At 44.5% G+C, this 24,908-nt stretch overlaps 1 protein-coding gene across 7 annotated transcripts in view; it reads left to right on the top strand.

The window, feature by feature from the left end:
• The first annotated feature begins 9,000 nt into the window (after positions 1-9,000).
• Positions 9,001-24,908, top strand: part of B4GALNT2 (beta-1,4-N-acetyl-galactosaminyltransferase 2) — a 76,840-nt gene continuing 60,932 nt past the window's right edge. For 2 of the 7 annotated variants that reach the window (XM_042255209.2, XM_060394696.1), the window contains exon 1: positions 17,922-18,002. Coding sequence is in view for 2 of the 7 variants with exons in the window: in NM_001318076.1 (NP_001305005.1) it covers positions 19,264-19,277 (14 nt within the window). In the remaining 5 variants the exon portion in view is untranslated. Of the gene's footprint in view, positions 9,106-17,921; positions 18,169-19,194; positions 19,278-20,326; positions 20,478-24,908 lie in introns of those variants that run through there. The other 5 variants (XM_060394695.1, XM_060394698.1, XM_060394697.1 and 2 more) reach the window with 5 other exon arrangements.

Here is a 24,908-nt window from a genome sequence, read left to right as displayed (position 1 = left end):
CCAGACAGCCATTTTGCTTTTTTGCATTTCTTTTCTATGGGGATGGTCTTGATCCCTGTCTCCTGTACAATGTCACAAACCTCATTCCATAGTTCATCAGGCACTCTATCTATCAGATCTAGGCCCTTAAATCTATTTCTCACTTCCACTGTGTAATCATAAGGGATTTGATTTAGGTCATACCTGAATGGTCTAGTGGTTTTCCCTACTTTCTTCAATTTAAGTCTGAATTTGACAGTAAGGAATTCATGATCTGAATCACAGTCAGCTCCTGGTCTTGTTTTGCTGACTGTATAGAGCTTCTCCATCTTTGGCTGCAGAGAACATAATCTATCTGATTTCAGTGTTGACCATCTGGTGATGTCCATGTGTAGAGTCTTCTCTTGTGTCGTTGGAAGAGGGTATTTGCTATGACCAGTGCATTTTCTTGGCAAAACTCTATTAGTCTTTGCCCTGCTTCATTCTGCATTCCAAGGCCAAATTTGCCTGTTACTCCAGGTGTTTCTTGACTTCATACTTTTGCATTTCAGTCCCAGCCTGTCTAACTCAATGAAACTAAGCCATGCCCGCGGAGCAACCCAAGATGGCTGGGTCATGGTCTGACAGAATATGGTCCACTGGAGAAGGGAATGGCAAACCACTTTAGTATTCTTTTCTTGAGAACCCCATGAACAGTATGAAAAGGCAAAATGATAGGATACTGAAAGAGGAACTCCCCAGGTCAGTAGATGTCCAACACGCTATTGGAGATCAGTGGAGAAATAACTCCAGAAAGAATGAAGGGATGGAGCCAAAGCAAAAACATTACCCAGCTGTGGATGTGACTGCTGATAGAAGCAAGGTCCAATGCTGTAGAGAGCAATATTGCATAGGAACCTGGAATGTCAGGCCCATGAATCAAGGCAAATAGGAAGTGGTCAAACAAGAGATGGCAAGAGTGAACGTTGACATTCTAGGAATTAGTGAACTAAAATGGACTGGAATGGGTGAATTTAACTCAGATGACCATTATATCTACTACTGCGGGCAGGAATCCCTCAGAAGAAATAGAGTAGCCATCATGGTCAACAAAAGAGTCCAAAATGCAGTGCTTGGATGCAATCTCAAAAACGACAGAATGATCTCTGTTCGTTTCCAAGGCAAACCATTCAATATCACGGTAATCCAAGTCTATGCCCCAACCAGTAACACTGAAGAAGCTGAAGTTGAACGGTGCTATGAAGACCTACAAGACCTTTTAGAATTAACCCAAAAAAGATGTCCTTTTCATTATAGGGGACTGGAATGCAAAAGTAGGAAGTCAAGAAACACCTGGAGTAGCAGGCAAATCGGCCTTGGAATGCGGAATGAAGCAGGGCAAAGACTAATAGAGTTTTGCCAAGAAAATGCATTGGTCATAGCAAACACCCTCTTCCAACGACACAACAGAAGACTCTACACATGGACATCACCAGATGGTCAACACTGAAATCAGATTGATTATGTTCTCTGCAGCCAAAGATGGAGAAGCTCTATACAATCAACAAAAACAAGACCAGGAGCTGACTGTGGCTCAGATCATGAACTCCTTATTGCCAAATTCAGACTTAAATTGAAGAAAGTAAGGAAAACCGCTAGACCATTCAGGTATGACCTAAATCAAATCCCTTATGATTACACAGTGGAAGTGAGAAATTGATTTAAGGGCCTAGATTTGATAGAGTGTCTGATGAACTATGGAATGAGGTTTGTGACATTGTACAGGAGACAGGGATCAAGACCATCCCCATGGAAAAGAAATGCAAAAAAGCAAAATGGCTGTCTGGGGAGGCCTTACAAATAGCTGTGAAAAGAAGAGAGGCGAAAAACAAAGGAGAAAAGGATTTCTTATTATATAAGGTAAATAAAACTTTTATTTTGTTCAAGCCACACTTTTGAGAGTCTCTATTTCTTGCAGAAGATTTCAATTCCCAACGATTCAATGTATTTCCTGCCTGCTGCCTGGTATATGGACAGCTTGACTGGGGCTCCAGCAGTTTTCTTGTAAGTAACTGAATGCCAGAAGGGGCTTAAGATCTGGAGAATATGTGTGTAAGCTAAGAGAAAGTATATAAAACACTGAGTAATTGGATAGCTGAACCCTGGTTTGGTAATCACTTACAGATAAAGGGGTATGGTCAGAAGTGCCCAGAACTCTTCCTATGCTTAGATTGGAAGACTAAGGCAAATCTCCCCTCTGGCTTACTACCCCTGTTTGGTATTTCCACTGCTCCCTTAAAGAATCTGCCTGCAATGCAGGAGACCTGGGTTCAATCCCTGGGTTAGGAAGATCCCCTGGAGAAGGGCTTGGCAACCCTCTCCAGTGTTCTTGCCTGGAGAATCCCATGAACAGAGGTGCCTGGCAGGCTACAGTCCATGGGGTTGTGAAGAGTTGGACATGACTGAGCAACTAAGCGCACACACACACACACACACACACACACACACACACACTGCTTCCAGGTCTGGGACTGCCACAAGGTACCCAACTAAACTCTATGGTAACCTGAGGCTTACACGATGCCATCTGGTTGAGTGAGGCACCTATGTAAAGTGCTCATAAAAAACTGCAAACAATCTCCACCCACTCCTCACCTGGCCATTTGGGTCTCCAAGGGCCTTCTGAGTTGACTGCAGGATGATGCAAATAAGCAGCTCTCCCAAGGATTACAGGTGGAAAATGTCATCAGTTGTTTTTTGGAGTGGGAAATCATCCTGCTCGCACAAGTCTGGACAAGTTGAGAGCCTGTGGGGATACGCAGAGCAATGAGTGCATGGTTCCAACCACGAACAAGAGCCTCCTATGAAGCTTCAGTGGTAACTGTGACTGGTTCACCTCATGCCATGTTCTCTGTATTTGCTCTAGAAAGAGAATGCTGGTTCCAGGTGATACAAAACAGTATGCCTAAAACATCTCTGCCCTTGCTTTCTGTCCGAGCTTGTGCACAGGGCAGAACAGAGAACCTAAGTGAATCTCAGCTCTAAGAAACCAAGATATTTCCTTAACGTGTGTGGGTGATACAAGCAGAACCTGGAGTCATTGATATGTGGAGAGTTAAGGATTTATGAATAATGTGGGTATTTAATGGACTTTCCAAATCTGGGCAATGGTCTGGAATTTGTGGGCATGATGGCATAAAGACTCTGTGGTCCCATAATACACCTGGAGGTGGGAGGGAGCTGTGGGCACTTGCTGAAGCATCAGTTACAGTGGGTAATTGAGCCAAACAGAAGAGTTCACGGGGGTAACCCCATCATAAAACGTGTGCAGCTTCCTACTACAGCTGGGACATTATTATTGAGTTGTGTGTCAGGAAGAAGAGGAAAACGCTGATACTGATGTGCACTCATGATCTCTGACACAAGGATTATAACCCAAGTTGGTTTTTAAATTCATCCAGCCCCCTTCAGAGCTGGACACTTTAAGTTAATGCCTAGAAAGGGTACCTATTAATATTTATGGAGCCAATTCAATTCTCCTTCACAGTTTTTCATGGATGTGCCACAGAGATTAGAGAAAGATCATTAAGAAACTGTACTAGCTTGGCATTACAAATATAGAATAATATAGAAATAACAAATTATAGATGACTTAGCTATGAAATATGGCTAAAACTACTGCTGCTGATGTACCTTTAGGGACAGTGTCAAAGAGATACATAACTCAGAAAAAAATAGAAATTGTTGGAAGGCATTTTAGAATTTAATAAAGAGCATTTTACTATTTTTGGAGGTATAGGAAACTCTGTTAATATTTATGGCCATAAACATTGAACATTAGGAATCTAAGATCATAAATAGAAACCAAAAGAATAAATGGATACCCATTCATAGAATGGCACCCCACTCCAGTACTCTTGCCTGGAAAATCCCATGGACAGAGGAGCCTGGAAGGCTGCAGCCCATGGGGTCGCTGAGGGTCGGACACGACTGAGCGACTTCACTTTCACTTTTCCCTTTCATGCATTGGAGAGGGAAATGGCAACCCACTCCAGTGTTCTTGCCTGGAGAATCCCAGGGACGGGGGAGCCTGGTGGGCTGCCGTCTATGGGGTCATACAGAGTCGGACACGACTGAAGTGACTTAGCAGCAGCATTCATACAAAATTGAAACAAAATTTTGTTACTTTAAGTTCCACATAGCAGTTCCTAGACCAAATTCCTTTGATAATATTTGAAGAGCTCCCACAAGGTCCAAACTAACAGATCCCATTCCAAATTCTGACATGGAAATATGAGATCCTCATAAAAATTCCAAGAGCTGACATGTCTTCTTCCTAGAAACTTTCATTCTTCTTTCACTTCAAAGAAAGAAGAGAAATGGAAGAAGAGCCTTAAGACAGACTCTGGTGAACAGCTTTGATTTCTAGATTGACCAATTTAGAGGCCCATGACTTTTTTGTGGGGAAGGCACAGCATTATCAAGCTGCAACTGCTACAGCAGTGCTGTGTAACAAACAGTCCCAAACCCAGTGGGATGCAGTTCAGTTCAGTCACTCAGTCGTGTCTGACTCTTTGCAACTCCATGAATCACAGCACGCCAGGCCTCCCTGTCTATCACCAACTCCTGGAGTTCACACAGATTCACGTCCGTCGAGTCAGTGATGCCATCCAGCCATCTCATCCTCTGTCATCCCCTTCTCCTCCTGCCCCCAATCCCTCCCAGCATCAGAGCCTTTTCCAGTGAGTCAACTCTTCACATGAGGTGGCCAAAGTACTGGAGTTTCAGCTTTAGCATCATTCCCTCCAAAGAAATCCCAGGGCTGATCTTCAGAATGGATCTCCTTGCAGTCCAAGGGACTCTCAAGAGTCTCCTCCAACACCACAGTTCAAAAGCATCAATTCTTTGGTGCTCAGCTTTCTTCACAGTCCAAATCTCACATCCATACATGACCACTGGAAAACCATAGCCTTGACTAGATGGACCTTTGTTGGCAAAGTAATGTCTCTGCTTTTCAATATGCTATCTAGGTTGGTCATAACTTTCCTTCCAAGGAGTAAGTGTCTTTTAATTTCATGGCTGCAATCACCACCTGCAGCGATTTTGGAGCCCCCCAAAATTAAAGTCTGACACTGTTTCCACTGTTTCCCCATCTATTTCCCATGAAGTGATGGGACTGGATGCCATGATCTTCATTTTCTGAATGTTGAGCTTTAAGCCAACTTTTTCACTCTCCTCTTTCACTTTCATCAAGAGGCTTTTTAGTTCCTCTTCACTTTCTGCCATAAGGGTGGTGTCATCTGCATACCTGAGGTTATTGATATTTCTCCCAGCAATCTTGATTCCAGCTTGTGTTTCTTCCAGTCCAGCGTTTCTCATGATGTATTCTGCATAGAAGTTAAATAAGCAGGGTGACAATACACAGCCTTGACGTACTCCTTTACCTATTTGGAACCAGTCTGTTGTTCCATGTCCAGTTCTAACTGTTGCTTCCTGACCTGCATACAGATTTCTCAAGAGGCAGGTCAGGTGCTCTGTATTCCCATCTCTTTCAGAATTTTCCACAGTTTCTTGTGATCCACACAGTCAAAGGCTTTGGCATAGTCAGTAAAGCAGAAGTAGGTGTTTTTCTGGAACTGTCTTGCTTTTTCGATGATCCAGTGGATGTTGTCAATTTGATCTCTGGTTCCTCTGCCTTTTCTAAAACCAGCTTGAACATCTGGAAGTTCACGGTTCACATATTGCTGAAGCTTGGCTTGGAGAATTTTGAGCATTACTTTACTAGCATGTGAGATGAGTGCAATTGTGCAGTAGTTTGAGCATTCTTTTGCATTGCCTTTCTTTGGGATTGGAATGAAAACGGACCTTTTCCAGTCCTGTGGTCACTGCTGAGTTGTCCAAATTTGCTGGCATATTGAGTGCAGCACTTTCACAGCATCATCTTTCAGGATTTGAAATAGCTCAACTGGAATTCCATCATCTCCACTAGCTTTGTTCATAGTGATGCTTTCTAAGGTCCACTTGACTTCACATTCCAGGATGTCTGGCTCTAGGTGAGTGATCACACCATCGTGATTATCTGGGTCGTGAAGCTCTTTTTTGTATAGTTCTTCTGTGTATTCTTGCCACCTCTTCTTAATATCTTCTGCTTATGTTAGGTCCATACCATGTCTGTCCTTTATCAAGCCCATCTTTGCATGAAATGTTCCCTTGATGTCCCTAATTTTCTTGAAGAGATCTCTAGTTTTTCCCATTCTGTTGTTTTCCTCTATTTCTTTGCATTGATTGCTGAGGAAGGCTTTCTTATCTCTTCTTGCTATTCTTTGGAACTCTGCATTCAGATACTTGTATCTTTCCTTTTCTCCTTTGCTTTTTGCTTCTCTTCTTTTCACAGCTATTTGTAAGGCCTCCTCAGACAGCCATTTTGCTTTTTTGCATTTCTTTTCCATGGGGATGGTCTTGATCCCTGTCTCCTGTACAATGTCATGAACCTCTGTCCATAGTTCATCAGGCACTCTATCAGATCTAGTCCCTTAAATCTATTTCTCACTTCCACTGTGTAATCATAAGGGATTTGATTTAGGTCATACCTGAATGGTCTAGTGGTTTTCCCTACTTTCTTCAATTTAAGTCTGAATTTGGCAATAAGGAGTTCATGATCTGAGCCACAGTCAGCTCCTAGTCTTGTTTTGCTGACTGTATAGAGCTTCTCCATCTTTGGCTGCAAAGAATATAATCAATCTGATTTCAGTGTTGACCATCTGGTGATGTCCATGTGTAGAGCCTTCTCTTGTGTTGTTGGAAGAGGGTGTTTGCTATGATCAGTGCATTTTCTTGGCAAAACTCTATTAGTCTTTGCTCTGCTTCATTCCGTATTCCAAGGCTGAATTTGCCTGCTACTCCAGGTGTTTCTTGACTTCCTACTTTTGCATTCCAGTCCCCTATAATGAAAAGGACATCTTTTTTGGGTGTTAATTCTAAAAGGTCTTGTAGGTCTTCATAGAACCATTCAACTCCAGCTTCTTCAGCGTTACTGGTTGGGGCATAGACTTGGATTACCGTGATATTGAATGGTTTGCCTTGGAAACGAACAGAGATCATTCTGTCGTTTTTGAGATTGCATCCAGTGGCACGCAGCAGTGCATATTAGCCATCACACTCATGCTTATGGGTCGGTGGATCATCTGGAAATGCTCTTCTCATGTATGTTTCATTTTTCTGGAACCAGGGCATTTTTCCTCCCATAGTGATGGCAGTGGCACAGAGGAAATGCAAAGTCACACTACAAAAGGCATAAGGAAGGGTGAATAATTGGGAACAATAATGCATCTACTATATATGGTATGTTCATCAGCAGTTGAAAAAAGGAGGTGTAAATAACCCAATTCTCTAGACTAGAATTGTGAGGACACTGCTGGGAGATCAAGAAAGATGAAAGCTGAAAAGCATACATTAGGCTTAGCAACATGAAGGCCACTGGTGATATTAACAAAAGCTAATTTTGCGATATTGTGGAGCGGAATCCACAACGGGGAGATTGAGGCATGTGTGGCAGGTGGAATAATGGTGGTAGTGAGTATACACAACATTTCAGAGATCTAGCTGAGAAGGGAGGAAGGAGACTAGTAGCTGAAGACCAGCCTGAGGAGGATTCTTCTTTTTTAATGAAAGAGGCACAAGTATGTTAAATGTTGCCTATAAGCGTCCAGTAGAGAGGGAGAAGTTGGAGATATAAGAGGTAGAGGAGGTGACCGATAGGGTAAGGCCTGGAAAAGGGGACATGGAGGGACTCAGGAAACAGGGGAGACTTGCATTATAGGGAGGAGGAGGGACACCAGGTGGGACACCAGGTCCCACTCTTGACTCATAATAAACTTAGAGAAGAAACTGACTCCCCTATCTTTTCCACAGCAGGTGTAGTGTGCTCCTCTGAGTTCCTTTTCCTGCCATGGAGCATCAGTATTTTGGATCTGTGTGCCCCTTGGATATTTAGTCCCACACATTTCACCTGAATCAACTCAGTCGTCACTAGATTCCCTCAACATTGTTGCTGTGAAAGCAAGTACCACCAGTTCTAGTCTTGGATCAGAAGGTCCGGAATTGTTTGGAGACTGTACTGGTTGACTTTTTTGCATCAGCATGACTAAGCCATGGGTTGCCCAGATATTTGGTTAAAGCATTATTCTGCCTGTGTCTGTGGAGGTGTTTCTGTACAAGATTAACACTGAATCAGTAGGTAAAAAAAAAAACAGATTGCCCTCCCCAATGTGGGTGGGGCCCCATCTGATCTGTTCAAATCCAGAATAGAACAAAAAGGCTGAGTGAGAGAGAATTCTCTCTCTGACTGTCTTCACACTTGGGAAATCCTTTTTCTTGGTCTTTCAGACTCAGTCACTGACCTGAACTATTCCATCAGCCCTCTTGAATCTCCAGCTTTCTGATTACAGATCTTGGGACATCTTAGTCTCCATAATCACATGAGCCAATCCCTCATAATAAATCTGTCTATTTAGATAAAGATATGTAGATACCCTAGGGGTCTTTTTGTTTTGTTTCTCTGGAGAACTCTGACTAATACAAAATCCTTGGAACATCCCCTCTTAGGAAAAAGGCTTGGCCTGGGGCTGGGAAGAAGCTTACGGGGAGGATGCTGGGGCCTCTGGTGTGAGAGTAATGTAAGTGGGGGGCACCTGCTCCACTCTCCCCATTAGAGGAGCTGCTGCTTTAGTCTTTCCACCATGAAGACAGTACTCGTAGGAACAGTGGAGGAGCATGCGTTTGGGACTTCTGTGACATTGGTGAATCACTGAAAATTCTGAGAAGCAGGCTCTCCTGGCTTCTGGCAAAGATATGACCAATGACCTTGCTTCTTAAGCCCTTTTAGCCAGGTGTTACCTGAGGCTGAAAAAAAAGTCACAATCTTAATCTTGATAGGACCCTGGAGTTTGCCCAGCTATTAGATTCACACCCATAGGTGACACACTGGATGTGGAATGAAGGACAAAGAGGCACTTATAAGACTCCACAGTGATCACTGGGGCTATCAGCATCAGCAGCGTGGAGGTGACAGAAACCTAATCCAAGATGCAAGAGATCCAGTTCTGACTAAAGCTCCAGCCGTGCCCTCCCCTGTGTGTCCTTGAGAAGGTCAGGTCACCTTTCTGGGTCTTAATTTCTTTTGCCCCATCTTGTCCCTGTGATATATAGAGACTCTTGAATTCTCCACCTTCTTCTACCAATAGCCAGAATCAGGCTAAGGGAAGAATATTATTTTGCAGGTGATTCAAAGAAAAGTGTGTTCAGTCACTCAGTTGTGTCAGACTCTTTGCTACCTCATGGACTGCAGCCCGCCAGGCTCCTCTGTCTAGGGGGATTCTCTAGGGAAGAATACTGGAGTGGGTTGCCACGCCCTCCTCCAGGGGATCTTCCAACCCAGGGGTTGAACGCAGGTCTCCCACACTGCAGGTGGATTCTTTACCATCTGAGCCACCAGGGAAGCCCTCAGAGATGACAGGTGTAGCTCATATGTTGTTGTTGTTGTTGTTGTTGTTGTTGTTGGTGGTGGTGGTGGTGGTGGTGGTGGTGGTGGTGTAGCTGGTCTACCAGATGACAGGCCCAGTTCACCGCTTCGTTTGGTGTGTATGCTGCTCCCATGCCTGGGTTTGCTATCAGGTACCCAATAAACCCTGTGATATTACAGGTAACCAGAGGCTTATGCAGTTTCACCTGGTTGAGTGAAGCACCTTTGTAAAGTGCTCATAAAAAACTGCAAACAAGCTCTACCCACTCTGGCCTGGCCATTTGGGTCTCCATGGGGGCCTCTGAGTTAACTACAGGACGGATACAAATAAGCAGTTTTTCCAGGGGAGTCCGATTACAGGTGGACAATGCCATCAGATATCCTTTGGAGTGGGAGGTACTTCAGATATCCCTCTTCCCACCTCGTGCCCCTCAGCCTAAGATGGTAACAACTTCTCGCTGCTGCTAACTGCCCAAGGGTTTTACCATCTCATTTTGATTTCTTAACCCTACCCACATCTCTGTAAATAATTCTCCAGTCAAACCCTTTGGACTGAGTCAACAGTGAAGCTGACATGGATCGATGCATACGATTGTTTAAGGAAGTTTAAATAATTTTTATTTATTTATTTTTGACTGAGGAGCAGATTCCCCTGGCTTCTGGCAAAGAGATGACCAATGGCCTTACTTCTTCTGGTCTTATTGCTGCATGGGTGGGGGGGGGGTGGCTTTCTCTAATTGTGGCAAGCAAGGGCTACTCTCTAGTGGCACTGCATGCGCTTCTCGTTGTGGTGACTTCTTGTTGCAGAGTACAGGATCTAGAGCATGCAAGCTTCAGTAGTTGAGGCACCTGGGCTCTAGAGCGTGGGCTCTGTGGTTACTGCCTACAGGCTTAGTTGTCCCTCAGCATAAGGAGTTTAAATATTAATCAGAGTTTCTCTTAAAGCTTAGGATTCAAATATACTGGATTTATTAATAAAAAATATGTCTTAGTTGACTTTTGTTGTAATACTGCTGTGTAAAAGCCATCCCAGCAATGCTTACAAGCATTTATTCTCATGCTTGTGGGTCCAAAGATAAACTAGATTTCAGCAGACCTAGACTGGGCTCAGCAAGCTTTAGACTGCTTGTCAGCCATGGGTTCAGTTTGAATCCCCTTCCTGGAGTTTCTTCTGGAGTCAAGGCTGAAAGGCCATCTGCTACCTGGGGCATGTTCTTCTAAGGAGAGTTTGCTGGAACTAGGGAGAAAAAGGCAATCCATGCATATTTCAGCTTCTGTTTATATCCCCCAGGGTAAAGCGAATGTTTTGGCTGAACCCAAGTTTCAGCTTGGCTCACCTTGTGGCCATGGCAAGCACGTGATGTAAAACTCTAGTACAGGGGAGTAAAGTATTGGAACTCATAATTCATTCCACCCCCAAAAAATAAGATTTGTTCCTTGAATATGGAGCTTGTACTTGTGAGTCCACTAAATTAAATATTAACTTGGTCAGAAAGAGAAAGGCAAATACCATATGATATCACTTACACGTGGAAGCTAAAATATGACACAAATGAATTTATCTATGAAACAGAAATAGAATCAGAGAATAGACAGGTAGTTGCCAAGGGGGAAGGGGGTGGAAGAGGGTTGGATTGGGAGTCTGAGATTAGCAGATGCAAACTGGTATATATGGATATGTCAAGTTGCCTTCCCCCATGACTCAAAAACAATTGTGAGCTTTCCTGGGGCTAACTGGGTTTGTAGAATCTGGGTACCCAACTATGGCCTAATCACCCAGCCATTATATGAAAGCTTAAAGAGATGGGATGATTCAATCCCACTGATATGGGGATCTCCTCAAAAGGAGACAGAGACTACACTAAAACAATCCTTAACCCAAGCACTTGCCTTAAGCTTGCCAGACCCAGAAAACGCATTCCAACTATATGTCCATGAAAAGGAAGGAATAGTCTTGGGAGTGTTAACTCAAAGGTTGAGACCCATGCCCCAGTCAGTAGGTTACTTACCCAAGAAGCTTGATCCAACTGCCCAAGGCTAGCCTCCCTGCCTTCGAAGAGTTGCAGCTATTGCAGTCCTGATAGAAGATGCTTTACGACTTTCTCTTGAGGACAGACTATTTTTACCAGTCACCAAGTGAAACAACTCCTGAATGGGAGAGGCCATTAATGGATGTCTGATCAAAGAATCCTCAGATATCAAGTCTGATCAAAGAATCCTCAAAAAATCCAGGCTTGACTGTATCCCCTTGTGAGCTTCTTAACCCAGCTACCCTCCTGCCTACCCCAGAGGGCTCTCTCTTCTTCACTCTTGCTTAGAAACTTTGGACCATTGGACAAAACCCCAAGAGGGATTGTCAGAAGATCCTCTGACCAATCCTGAGGAAATCTGGTACACTGATGGGAGCAGCTTTGTCTTAGATGGAAAAAGGAGAGCAGGATATGCAGCGGTCTCTAACTTCAAGACCATAGAGGCTAAACCTTTACCACCAGGTACTTCAGCCCAATTAGCTGAGCTTATAACCCTGACTTGAGCTTTAGAGCTGGGAAAAGGAAAAAGAGTAGCCATTTACACGGACTCCAAGTATGCCTTTCTGGTGCTACATGGCACATGCTGCTATTTGGAAAGAAAGAGGCCACTTGACCACCTGAGAGTTCCCAATTAAGTATGGTGATCAAATCCTTAGGCTCTTGGAGGCAGTCCATTTGCCTGCTGAGGTTTCAGTCTCCCACTGTAAAGGACAGCAAGAAGGGAGCACAGAAGTGGCATGAGGGAACCAGACAACCGATCAGGCAACTAAGAGGGCAACATTACAGAACAATGACCTAATAGGGGTTACCACCCTAGTTCTGCAGACTAATTTCCCAGAAACTCCGTCATGTACTGAAGGTGAGACTCTTAAAGCTAAGAGTGAGGGCTTCAAGAAGATCATACGGGGAGGTTCCAAAAGGAGGGACTCCTTTTTCTGCCTGGGAACCTCCAATGGAAGTTGGTTAACTCCTTATACACCACCACTCATTTGGGTGACAAAGACTTCCAAAGATTACTAGAAAGGTCCTTCAGAGGAACAGGCCTCCCAACGACTATAAGGCAAGTGGTCTCCTCTTCTCTCACTTGCCAATTAAACAACCCCAAGGAGCTTGGAGACCCCAGCTGGCCCAGCCCATCCAATCGAATGGGACCTACCCAGGAGAGGACTGGCAGATGGACTTCACCCAGATGCCAGTTTCTCAAGGGTATGAATACCTACCAGTCATGATAGATACCTTCACAGGATGGACTGAAGGCTTTCCCACCAGGACTGAGAAGGTCAATGAGGTGGTAAAAACACTGCTCCATGAAATCATTCCAAGATTCGGCCTGCCCAGGTCACTACAAAGTGATAATGGGACATCATTTACTTCTAAAGTCACCCACAGGGTCTCTAAAGCGCTGGGCATTACTTATTAGCTCCATTGTGCCTGGAGGCCTCAGTCTTCAGAAAAAGTAGAAAGAACCAACCAAATCTTAAAATCAGAGATAAAAAAGATAACCAAGGAGATCTCCCTCTGGTGCAAGGAGGCTTCAACAATAGCTCTCCTCCACACCCGTAGTGCCCCTAAGGAACAGGTCAGTCTTAGCCATTATGAGATGCTATATGGGAGACCTTTTGTTTATATCAATGACCTCTGCCTAGATCCAGAGGCTCAGAACCTCCAATCTTACACCATGGCCATTGGGCAATTCCAAGAAGAAATATGCTTGTGGGGTGTCAACAAGGATCCAAAAGAGTCTAAAGGGCCACCACTATATGCTCCAGGGACTCAAGTCCTAATTAAGGTCTGGAAAGATGGGTCCCCAAAGGCTCAACTCCAGCCCACATGGAAGCGCCTCTACCCTGTAATACTTTCTACCCCCACAGCAGTCAAGGTACCAGGGCCTGACTCCTGGATTCACTACTAATGAGTCAAGTTGTGAAAGAAAGCAGATGAGGACACTCAACATACCTGTGAGCCCCTGGGAGATCTCAGATACCTACTCAGGACTACAGATAACTACACACACCATATGATCTCACTAATATCTAGAATCTAAAAAATAAAACGAACAGGCAAGGAAAACAAAAACAGTCCTAGATACAGAGAACAAATGGGTGATTGCCAGAGGGGAGGGTTTCAGGGGTGTGTGTGAAATAGGTGAACAGAGAATCTCCAGTTATAAATAAATAAGCCAGGGAATGTAATACACAGTAAAAGGAATGTGGCCAATAACACTGTAATATCCTTGTATGCGGGACAGATAATTTCTACACTTACTGCGGTGAGCATTTCATAATGTATGCAGCTGTCAAATCACTCTGAAGTGGTGCATCTGAAACTAACATAATACTGTACATCAACTATATTTCAACTGGGAAAAAGAAATCATTTGACTTCTCCCCTGAGCACCCCTCCTCTTGGCTGACTCACTGGACCAGGATGCAGAGTTGGTTTAATCAACCTTCCAAGAACACTTTTCCGGAGGCTTAGATATGGCACTTCTGGATGCATCTCAGACCCAAATAGATAAGAGCTCGATTGTCAAAGAGAAAGAGTTTGTGTATATAACTGTGCCAATTTTCTGTACAACAGTGATTATCACAAGATTATAAATCACCCACATTTCACTAAAAAAAGAAAAAAAAAAACAAAAACGTTTGGCCTTTGGCCCAGTGTCACCAGTGATGGTGGTGCATAGATTGGGCACTGGAAGTGGCTGGAATAACCAAGCACAGAGGAGGGCCAAATGACTTAAGAACTTGCTAATTTATCAAGGTGACTGCCAGAAATGGGCCTACAGATATGGAGAAGTGGAGGTCTTGTCATGGTGGTAAAATAGCAACCCCCGCCACCATGAGAAAGCCTCATGTCATCTTGGGAGAGGCTACCCTCAGGCTAGCCCAGACAGCGTGGAGTAAAATGTGCTCAGACCTGGTCACCTGTCAGGGCTCCAGGTAGACTGGAGGAGCTCTTTCTTCACCTCTCAGGGAAGCAGGAAACACTGCTTGGCTCTGGGTCTAGACACCCAAGGGACCACAGCCAGACTTTGCCATGGGGAACTGGTGTTTAAGCCTCTGGCTAAATTAAGCTGAAAAAAAGCAAACATCCTTACTTAGGTAACTTTCCCTTCCTGCCAACCACAGAGAATGTACGCTGGAACCAAAATCACAGGTTGCAATGTTACTGAACAAAAGTTCTTGTGTTCAATGCACAATGAGGCCAAACTGAGACTTTGGAGTTTGGAGAAAAGAAACGTTTATTTCAGGGCCAAGCAAGGAGAAAGAGCAGCTAGTGCTCAAAAACCCTGAACTTCCTATAGGCGTTCAGGGAAAAATTTTTTTAGGCAAAATTTGGAGTGAAGGCTGCAGAGTTTGTGACTTACTTCTGATTGGCTGGTGGTGAAGTAACAGGTTGGTGTTATAGGAATTGAGAGGCTGGGACTTGGGACCTGGGACCTGGGACCCTTTGCTGCAGGGCTTGCACCTGGGCAAATGTCTCAAGCATCAAAATACAAAGAAACTAAATTATAAGAGAATAAAACTAACAGCATGCATGCTTGAGGGAGGTTATGGACAACCAGACATAAAAAGACAAAAAGAAAAAAAAGCAAACCAAAACCCCCAACTGCCACTTCTGAAGAACTGGAAGCAAAAGTAGGGTAATGTGCATGCCTTGCACTCAACACTGCCAAAGAAGTGGGCAAACCACCTACGCCATCCCTCAGGCTTGCGCCTAGACACACCCCTACCCTCACCCCAAATAAGGAACCAGGTCGTTCCTTATGTGGAGGGAACAAGGTAATTTGTTATTTGTTTTTGATTCTCCCCTACTGCAGGCAGGGACCCCAATAAAGCCTTGCCTGAATTTCTTGTCTGATCTTTTATCAATTTCTATTGATAGGAGAAGGTCAAGAACCCTGGAGGACATCAGAATCTTGGGTTCACTCTGAAGTTACCACCTTCACTGATCAGTTCAGTTCAGTTCAGTTGCTCAGTCGTGTCTGACTCTTTGCGACCCCATGGACTGCAGCATGCCAGGCTTCCCTGTCCATCACCAGCTCCCGGAGTTTACTCAAACTCATGTCCATTGAGTCAGTGATGCCATCCAACCATCTCATCCTCTGTCACCCCTTCTCCTCCTGCCTTCAATCTTTCCCAGCATCAGGGTCTTTTCCAGTGAGTCAGTTCTTTGCATCAGGTGGCCAAAGTACTGGAGTTTCAGCTTCAGCATCAGTCCTTCCAATGAACATTCAGAACTAATCTCCTTTAGGAAGGACTGGTTGGATTTCCTTGCAGTTCAAGGGACTCTCAAGAGTCTTCTCCAACACCACAGTTCAGAAGCATCGACTCTTCGGTGCTCAGCTTTCTTTACAGTCCAACTCTCACATCCATACATAACCGCAGGAAAAATCATAGCCTTGACTAGATGGACTTTTGTTGGCAAAGTAATGTCTCTGCTTTTTAATATTCCCTCTAGGTTGGTCAGAACTTCTCTTCCAAGGAGTAAGCGTCTTTTTATTTCACGGCTGCAGTCACCATTTGCACCTTCACTTGGGTGGGGCCTTAGTTCCGGAAGAACTGAAAGGTGATTGTTGAGTATATTCCCTGAGGAGGAACCAGGACCTTGCTCATCAGCACTATAGTTTCCTGATTGTCCCTCCTTTGTCTTTGCGTTCGCTATTTCCTTGTTGAATCTGTCCTTTGGTACTGAGGGAAGATCAAGAGGCTGAAGACTTTATCCTGCAAATCAGAAAAAAGGGACCTGATGAACTATACTCCAATAAAATAAAATAATTACAAATTAAAAAGAAAAGACAGAAATGGGGGACCCAAAAAGGCTTTTGTGCCCAGGAGGATTCCACAGGGTCCTGCTCAGTTTCCATAATATTTCTGTGAGGCAAGAGTCATGGCTAAATAAACCTGGTCCCATCTCCAAGTCGGGCTTCCCTGGTGGCTTAGGTGGTAAAGAATCTGCCTGCAATGCAGGAGACCTGGATTCGATCCCTAGGTTGGGAAGATCCCCTGGAGAAGGAAATGGCAACCTACTCCAGTATTCTTGCCTGGATAATATTATGGACAGAGGAGCCCGGCAGACTACATACAGTCCATGGGCTCGCAAAAAGTCGGACATGACTGAGCAACTAACACTTTCACTTTCATGTCTAAGTCAGAAGAGCTCTCCTCTTAGACACAACCAGGGGGCAGGTGCGGTACGGTGCACTGACCTTAGAGATACAACGCCAGGGTGCAAGTCTTCACTCAGATGCTAGCAACGAAAGTTTGAACAAGTCGTGAAATCTCTCCCAGGCTGGGTCTTCACAACCGCAAAGCGGTACATTATGAGAGTTGAGTAGAATTAAGGAGTACAATGTATATGAAAGCCCTTGGTAAACAATGGGGTGTTTTTACTTCATGTACCTGCAAGCGCTACGATGTCTTGCTGATTACTCTTGTCTCCGGTTTACAGCTATTTCTTCTAACTGAAGCAAACTGACTGAAACCGCCCACCAAGGCTGGGCACCATAGTAACAATATGCATGAGGTATTTTAAGATAGGAGGTTCTAGAAAGGAAGGAGGAACTAATAAGCCACCACCAACCAGACGAGATCCACAAAGGTAAAGGAGACACTATGTGCCCTACCACCTCCCAGAAGCCTTCTTTCTGGCACCCATCTTGGCTGAGCAATGCCTGAGCCAATAGGAAGGATTCTGAGTCAGAATGATTGGCCAAAGACAACCCGGAAACTAACCCCCTTACCAAAAGCCAAGACTGCAAGCTGAGCCACTGCGAGTTGAGCTGCCAGGCAGAGCAGTTCTTCTGTGTTCCCTTACCCTACTGCTCTCCGCCTGGGCGCCCCTTCCCAATAAAGTCGCTTGCTTTGTCAGTATGCACTGTCTCCTCTGACAATTCACTTCCAAGTGTTAGACAAGAGCCCATTTTCGGGCCCTGGAAGGAGCCCCCTTCCTGCAACGTTGGTGGGAAAGTTATCTGCAAGAGCCATTCCAGAACTCCCTCCAGAACTCCCTCCAGCAGGGTTTCTCTTTTTTGCTGGCTGCTGAGAAGCTTTGAGCTGACTTTGGGACTCAGCTACACCAAGGCTGTAGACCTCTCTGGTTGTAGATCTCTTCCCAGACTTTTTGGGTTTCACTGATTGTCTGGGTGTGTTTGATTTTATGTCTGTCTTAAATTCCTTTTGGGAACTTACATGGACAGAAAATCGATCATTTTGCAATGGCATTATTAATGCCATTGTTTTGTCTAGTTTAAAACAAGGTTACGTTCGTGATTTAAATACTGGATCATACTAAAAGAGAATCACACTTGAGGTGAACTACAAGGAGCCGCCCAGCACCGCACCTGTCTGAAAAGGGATGGGCAAATGCTAATTTCACCTGAAATCCACCAGACTCTTCCAGACACAGGCATTACGTGGCTGTACAAGAGTGTTAAAGGGACTTGACCAACTGCAGTTTTCCTCCCGCGACCTTTCGCCAGAACAGTTCAGGTGGAGCGGGGGTGTGGAGTGCGGAGCGCGGTGGAGGTGGGGGAAGGCGGATCTCCGCGAACTCGAACGTGAGCTGCGCGGGAGGTTGTGAGGCTCGCGGACGAGTGGATGGATGCCGTTTCAACAAGGCGGAAAGTGGGAGGCCGCGGTCGTAGGGAGGCTGGAGGTGGGCGCGGGGATTTTATTCTTTCTGGTGGAGACGGAGCTCCGTTTACCCAACGAGAAGGGTCACAGAGATCGGGAGTGAGAGATTGGGAGGGACGCGGTGCGAGGACCGGCTCCGACAGCCCGGGGCAGGTGACCTTGGCAGAAGGGGAGTGCGGGTGCCACGGGCAAAAATCGTTGAGTCCACGCGGTTCTCCATGGAGAGCCCCCCCTTTTTTTAATCAACTCGGGCCAACAAGATGAAGTCTGGCCGGCTTGGGGGCTCCGCGTCCAAGGGACAGAAACTGCACCACTCGTCAGGGGCTTCCGAGTCACCCAGACTCCGTTCAAATCCCAGCTCTTCCATTCAACTGATCGCCCTACTTCGCCCCAGCTTCCCCGTCCTAAAAGTGGGGCTAATAACTGCACTGGTCTCTTAGGGCTGTTGTGACAAATAAATGGTACCACGTAAATAAAGCGTTTGTGCCTAATATCTATCATAGGCAGGGACTATGTCGTTACTGTCACCTCGGAAATTCCTTGGTGGTCCAGTGGTTAGGCGGAGAAGGCAATGGCATCCACTCCAGTACTCTTTTGCCTGGAAAATCGCATGGACAGAGCAGCCTGGTAGGCTTCAGTCCGTGGGGTCGCTAAGAGTTGGACACGACTGAGCGACTTCACTTTCACTTCTCACTTTCGTGCATTGGAGAAGGAAATGGCAGCCCACTCCAGTGTTCTTGCCTGGAGAATCCCCAGGGATGGGGGAGCCTGGTGGGCAGCGGTCTAGGGGGTCGCAGAGTCGGACAAGACTGAAGCGACTGGCAGCACAGCAGCCAGTGTTTGGGACTTTGGAGCTTCCGTTGGAAGGGACATTGAGTTCCATCCCTGATCGGGGATCTAAGATCCTAAAAGGTTCAGTTGTCCCCCAAAGATGCTGGCGCCAAGCTGTGCTCAGGACGAGACCCAGGAGATGGGCGGGGGTTGGCGGTGAAGTGGGCGGGTTCGACCCAAGCTCTCGCGGCTTTCTCTACCCCGGGTTGGTGCCTAGGGCTGGACAATCGGCTGGGAGGCTGCCCGGCTCCACCAGCCCAGGGCGTCCGAGGCGGCGGGATTCGTGATGACTTCGTTCGGGTGAGTGTCTCCGGAGCAGAGGGCAGTCTTGGCCAGCCAGACGCGCCTTCGGAGAGCGGCCAAGTGCCGGATCCGCGGATGCCAGGGTCAAGGGAGGGGGCAGCCGGTCTCTAAATTAAGTCCATTCCGCCCCCTACCTAGGCGGGGCGACTAGGAGACAGTGCCTGGGGACGCTGATGAGAACCCTTGCTTGTTCTCGACCGCTGCGCTCTGGGGAACACTGGTTTTAGAGGTGGAAATGGAAAATTTGACGTGGAGGTTGCTTCTCGAGCCTGGAGTGCGTAGCGCGGTGTTGGCCAGCATGCGGGAGCGGCCTGGAAACCCGAAGGCTCTGATCAGGGCTTGAAGGTGTGGGTCCCCGGCGCGGAAAGCGCCAGCTCTGTGCTGTCGGAAACTGCGGCTGCGTCCCTTACGCAGCTTCAGAAAACAGCCTGGGGTTTAGGAGTCGGAGATTTTGAAAAGTCGGTTCTCAGATCCAGGCGACAGTCTCGAAGCAGAGTGTTTGTTTTGTGGCTCCGGGTGCTAAATCCTCTAAGGAATAGCCTAATAATTAGCAGGGGAAAAAATAGACTTGGAGGGCTCCTTTAGTTTTTATAAACCAGGAAGAAGGATCAGAAATACAATTTGTGCCTTTTTATCCCCAAAGTTTACTTTCTTTGTATATTTCAAAACTAAAACGATCATTTAATGCTAGCAAGGAAGGCGTCTCCCGGCAATGCAAAAACGTGTTGGTGGGATGATGTTCTACTGGCATTAACATGAAGCACAGTTTGTAAGGGTTTCCCTGGTGGCTCAGATGGTAAAGTATCCGCTTTCAATGCTGGAGACCCAGGTTCGATCTCTGGGTGGGGAAAACCCCCTGGAGAAAGGAATAGCTACCCACTCCGATATTCTTGCCTGGGGAATTACACGGACAGAGGAGCCTCGTCCATGGGGGTCGCAAGAAATCGGACACAACTGAGTGACTAACAATTTTAGGTTCACTTTTGTGGCTGATCGAGGGGAGGAGGTAGCCCTTTCATCGCAGAAAGACCTCTCCCCTTTCTTAGCCAGAGGATTCCCTCATCCCACATTCCTTGATGAGTGAGAAGGAGCCCTGGCACCAGGCTCCCAACTGGTGCCAAGAAATTTAAAGCTGGCAAGTCCTCAACAAACTTGACTTTCCCTTCACATATGGACCGCTGGAATTGTGAACAAAAGGTATGGGTTTTGCCTGATATTTTTGCTATGTTTATATCTCTGTAATCGTAAGGCTGCTGACTCGTGTGGCCTTGGGGAACTAAGTTTCTTCCTCAGAAGAAACTTTCTTTTAACCTTTTCTTTGCCTTTTTTTCTTTTTTACTTAAAAAAGACCTGATTCTGAAATAGATATTTCTGATTTTTGTCCCTCTGTGATAGGATAGTTCACTCCAACACACCCTACCTACCCAAGAAACAATTGCTATAGCAGCCTGTGGTAAAACTCAGGAAATGTGGGTCGGTAAATTCCTTTCATCCACTGTGGAGCACTTATTTGTTATCAATAGGCTCTGTTCTAGATTGTACCACTAGCGTTCACCTCAGCTCTCTTTGAAGTGTCATGTCCAAACTACAGTTGTGGAAATGGAGACTAAAGGTTGTCCAAGGGCTACATTGAAAGGAGCAGGTTGGACTCTTAACTCTGAGGATAGTCAGTACTTTTTTGATTTATTCATAGCATTTCATTCCACAAAAGTTTGATAATCTTACCATGTGAGAGGCATTATACCAGGTACGGGGAATACAATTGTCCTGACCTCTTGGAGAAGTTATGACTCTAGCATATTTGACATCATCAGTTGATCATTTTTTAATACCCTTCTCTACAGAATTATCTTCAGTAATAATATATAATACCAATGATAATTACTATTGTCTTGCTTTCTTTTCATTTGCCGACAATTAAAAATAAACAACAATTTTTTAAGATATTCAAATTGGGTAAAATAATTTATATATGAATTAACTCAGTTCAGTTCAGTCGCTCAGTCCTGTCTGACTCTGTGACCCCATGAATTGCAGCACACCAGGCCTCCCTGTCCATCACCAACTCCCGGAGTTCACCCAAACTCATGTCCATCGAGTCGGTGATGCCATCCAGTCATCTCATCCTCTGTCGTCCCCTTCTCCTCCTTCCCCCAATCCCTCCCAGCATCAGAGTCTTTTCCAGTGAGTCAACTCTTCGCATGAGGTGGCCAAAGTAATGGAGTTTCAGCTTTAGCACCCAAAGAACACCCAGGACTGATCTCCTTTAGGATGGACTGGTTGGATCTCCTTGCTGTCCAAGGGACTCTCAAGAGTCTTCTCCAACACCACAGTTCAAAAGCATCAATTCTTCGGCAGTCAGCTTTCTTCACAGTCCAACTCTCACATCCATACATGACCACAGGAAAAACCGTAGCCTTGACAAGATGGACCTTTGTTGGCAAAGTAATGTCTCTGCTTTTTAATATGCTACTTAGGTTGGTCATAACTTTCCTTCCAAGGAGTAAGCGTCTTTTAATTTCATGGCTGCAATCACCATCTGCAGTGATTTTGGAGCCCCAAAAATAAAATCTGACACTGTTTCCACTGTTTCCCCATCTATTTCCTATGAAGTGATGGGACCGGATGCCATGATCTTAGTTTTGGTAAATTCATACCAAACAAGATATACTTGGCAGTTTGCACTGTTTTTGCTATTTCAAATTTTAAACAGAAATGGAAAACTCAAGTGGTCACCACTAAAGATAGAAGTAACCAGACGCTTGGTTGAGTCTTTAAAATCATTGTGCTATTAGTGTCTATTTTATGTCTGTTGCTTAAATGAAGAAATGGGCTTGAGCAATTCTGAATACTTATTCTGATTGCACGTTTACTCCTGTGAATCTATGTAGCTGAGCCAGGTATGTGTTGGAAACCAGCTGTGCCTGTGCCTGTGAGTTCTTCAGATTAACCTGCACATAGAACATAACTTTTATTAAGGGATAAGTAATGTGCTAATTTGAAGCTCATCTGTATTATTATTGTCTTACTAAAATTTTTATTGAGCTATAGTTGATGTACAGTAAGTTTCAAGTGTGCAACATTTTGTTGTTCAGTTCCTCAGTGGTGTCTGACTCTTTCGCACCCCAGGGACTGAAGCATGCCAGGCTTTCCTGTCCTTCACTACCTCCCAGAGCTTGCTGGACTCATGTCCATTGAGTTGGTGATGCCACCCAACCATCTTGTCCTTTGTCATCCGCTTCTTCAATCTTTCCCAGCATCAGGGGTCTTTTCTATAGTGACTGACGAATTTTAAAGATTATATTCCATTTATATTTATTATAAAATATTGGCTGTATTCCCTGTATTGTACTATAAGTCCTTGTAAAAGCTCATCTATATTATCAAGAACCATAGTAATTGCTTAGAACTTAGATCAGCAGTTCTTGATCTTTTTGGTCTCAGGACCCTTTCAATGCTTAGAAATTATTGAGGACCCCAGAGAACTTTTGTTTAGGTAGGTTGTATCTATTCCTATCACCATATTAAAAATTAAAGCTGTGAAAAATCTAAAAATACATAAAGCCACTAAAAATAATAATCATAAACCTATCCAATGGAAACATAACAGATTTTGATGAAACAACTGTGATGAGTTGAAGACTCTGCTGGGGCTGATGGCTGGATCTACTTCCTAGCTCACTCAAGTGCCTGTAGGCTGGGGACTTTAGTTCCTCTCCACGTGGTTCTGCATGGGCAACTCACAGCATAGCAGTGGGCTTTTCCAGAGCAGATCCTCTGAGAATGTGTCACCAAGGTGATAGTCAAATTAGCAGTCTCAGAAGTGACCTATGTTGTTTTCATATTGGCCACCCAGACTCGTGTGAGAAGGGGCTTCTTCCACTCTGTGCTGTTTTGGCCAGGGTGGAAAGGGCTACACAAAGGTGTGACTGCTTGGAAGCTGAGACCATCCAAAGGCCACCCAGGAGACTGGCTACCACGGGACTTTGGTGTTTATTTTCATGAATGAGACTGCCTGTGATTTTTTTCTTTAAAAATTTTTAAAAAATATTTGCTTTTATTTATTTGGCTGCTCTGGGCCTTAGTTGTGACATTAGTGCTGTTAGTTGTGGCGTGTGGAATCTCATTCCCCCATCAGGGATCAAACTTGGGTCTCCTGCATTGGGAGCTTAAAGTCTTAGCCACAGGACCACCAAGAAAGTCCCTCTTTCTTTCTTATACCTTTGTAAGGTTTTGGTGAAATGTTTATGCTGTTTCCTAAGTTGTAGTTTTTTCCCTAGTCTTTGGAAGAATAGGAAGTCAACTGAAAATGAAAATTTGGCTTATAGAATTATTCAGAATTTCCTATTTTTCCCTGTGTCAGTTTTTAAAAGCTGTATTCTTCTCTAAGAACTTGCTTATTTTCTCTAAATTTTCAAGGTTAGTGTCATAAAATTACTCATTTATATTCTCTTATTACTTCCTTAGTAGTCTTAAGTTTCAAGCGATGCTCCTGACATTCCTGACTTTGGTGATTTGCGCCTGCTTGTGTTTTTATCTCAATTCCTTCCAATGAGCTTATTCCTTTTATAAAGGCTTCCCTGGTGGCTAGATGGTAAAGAATCCACCTGCAGTGCAGGAGACCCAGGTTCGATCCAGGGGAGATCCCCTGGAGAAGGGAATGGCAACCCACTCCAGTATTCTTGCCTGGAGAATCCCATGGACAGAGGAGTCTGGTGGGCTACAGTCTATGGGGGTCACAAAGAGTCAAACTAACACTTTAACTTTTAAAGTAAAACAGCTTTTGGCTTCGCTGATACTTTAAAGTATATGTTCCCTATTACATTATTTTCTGCTCTCATATTTATTATTTTCTTCTTCCTACTTTATTTAGAGCCTAATTTACTGATATTTTTCTAATTTTGAGCCTAATTTAACTGATCTTTTTCTAATTTCTGAGGTAGATGCTTGACTTTCTGACTCTCAGATTTTCTTCTTTTCTAATAGAGATATTCAAAGGCGTAAATTTCTTTGTGAGTATTGCTTTTTAGCTGCTTTCCAGTGGTGTTGATTTGTGGTATTTTCACTGTCATGTAGTTCAAATTAAAGTTAATTTCCATCGTGATGTTTTCTTTGACCCATGGTTATTTAGAAGGGCATTTCTGAATTTTTAAAAGCAAGGATTTTCTAGTTATCTTTTTATTGTTCACTGCCAACTTAATTGCATCAGGGTTAGAAAATATACTCTATATTACTGAAATTCTTTGAAATTTTGGACACTTGTTTTATGACCCAGCATATGTTCAGTTTTTGTAAATGTTCTGTGTATGTTTGGAAGAAATTCATATTCTGCAGTCATTATATGTAGGGTTTTATATAGTCCATTTATATCAAGTTTGCTGATTGTCTGCTTCAAATCATCTAAATGCTTATTAATTTTTTGATTGCTTTGTTGATCAGGTTAAAATCTCTCTCACCATGATTGTGAATACGTCTGTTTCTCCTTGTAATTCTTTCAGTATTTTGCCTTAAATATTTTAAGGGTATGTTATTAGAATAAAGAATTGTTATCTCTTTCTGTGAGCTGAGTATTTTATAACTTGAGGTATTCCTCTATCTGTGGTTTTGCTTTATATCTCTATATTAATG

This window comes from Ovis aries, chromosome 11, assembly GCF_016772045.2.
Source record: "Ovis aries strain OAR_USU_Benz2616 breed Rambouillet chromosome 11, ARS-UI_Ramb_v3.0, whole genome shotgun sequence".
Taxonomy (NCBI): domain Eukaryota; kingdom Metazoa; phylum Chordata; class Mammalia; order Artiodactyla; family Bovidae; genus Ovis; species Ovis aries.
The sequence above is the reverse complement of the archived record's forward strand: the minus strand, read 5'-3'. Positions and strand labels throughout refer to the sequence as shown.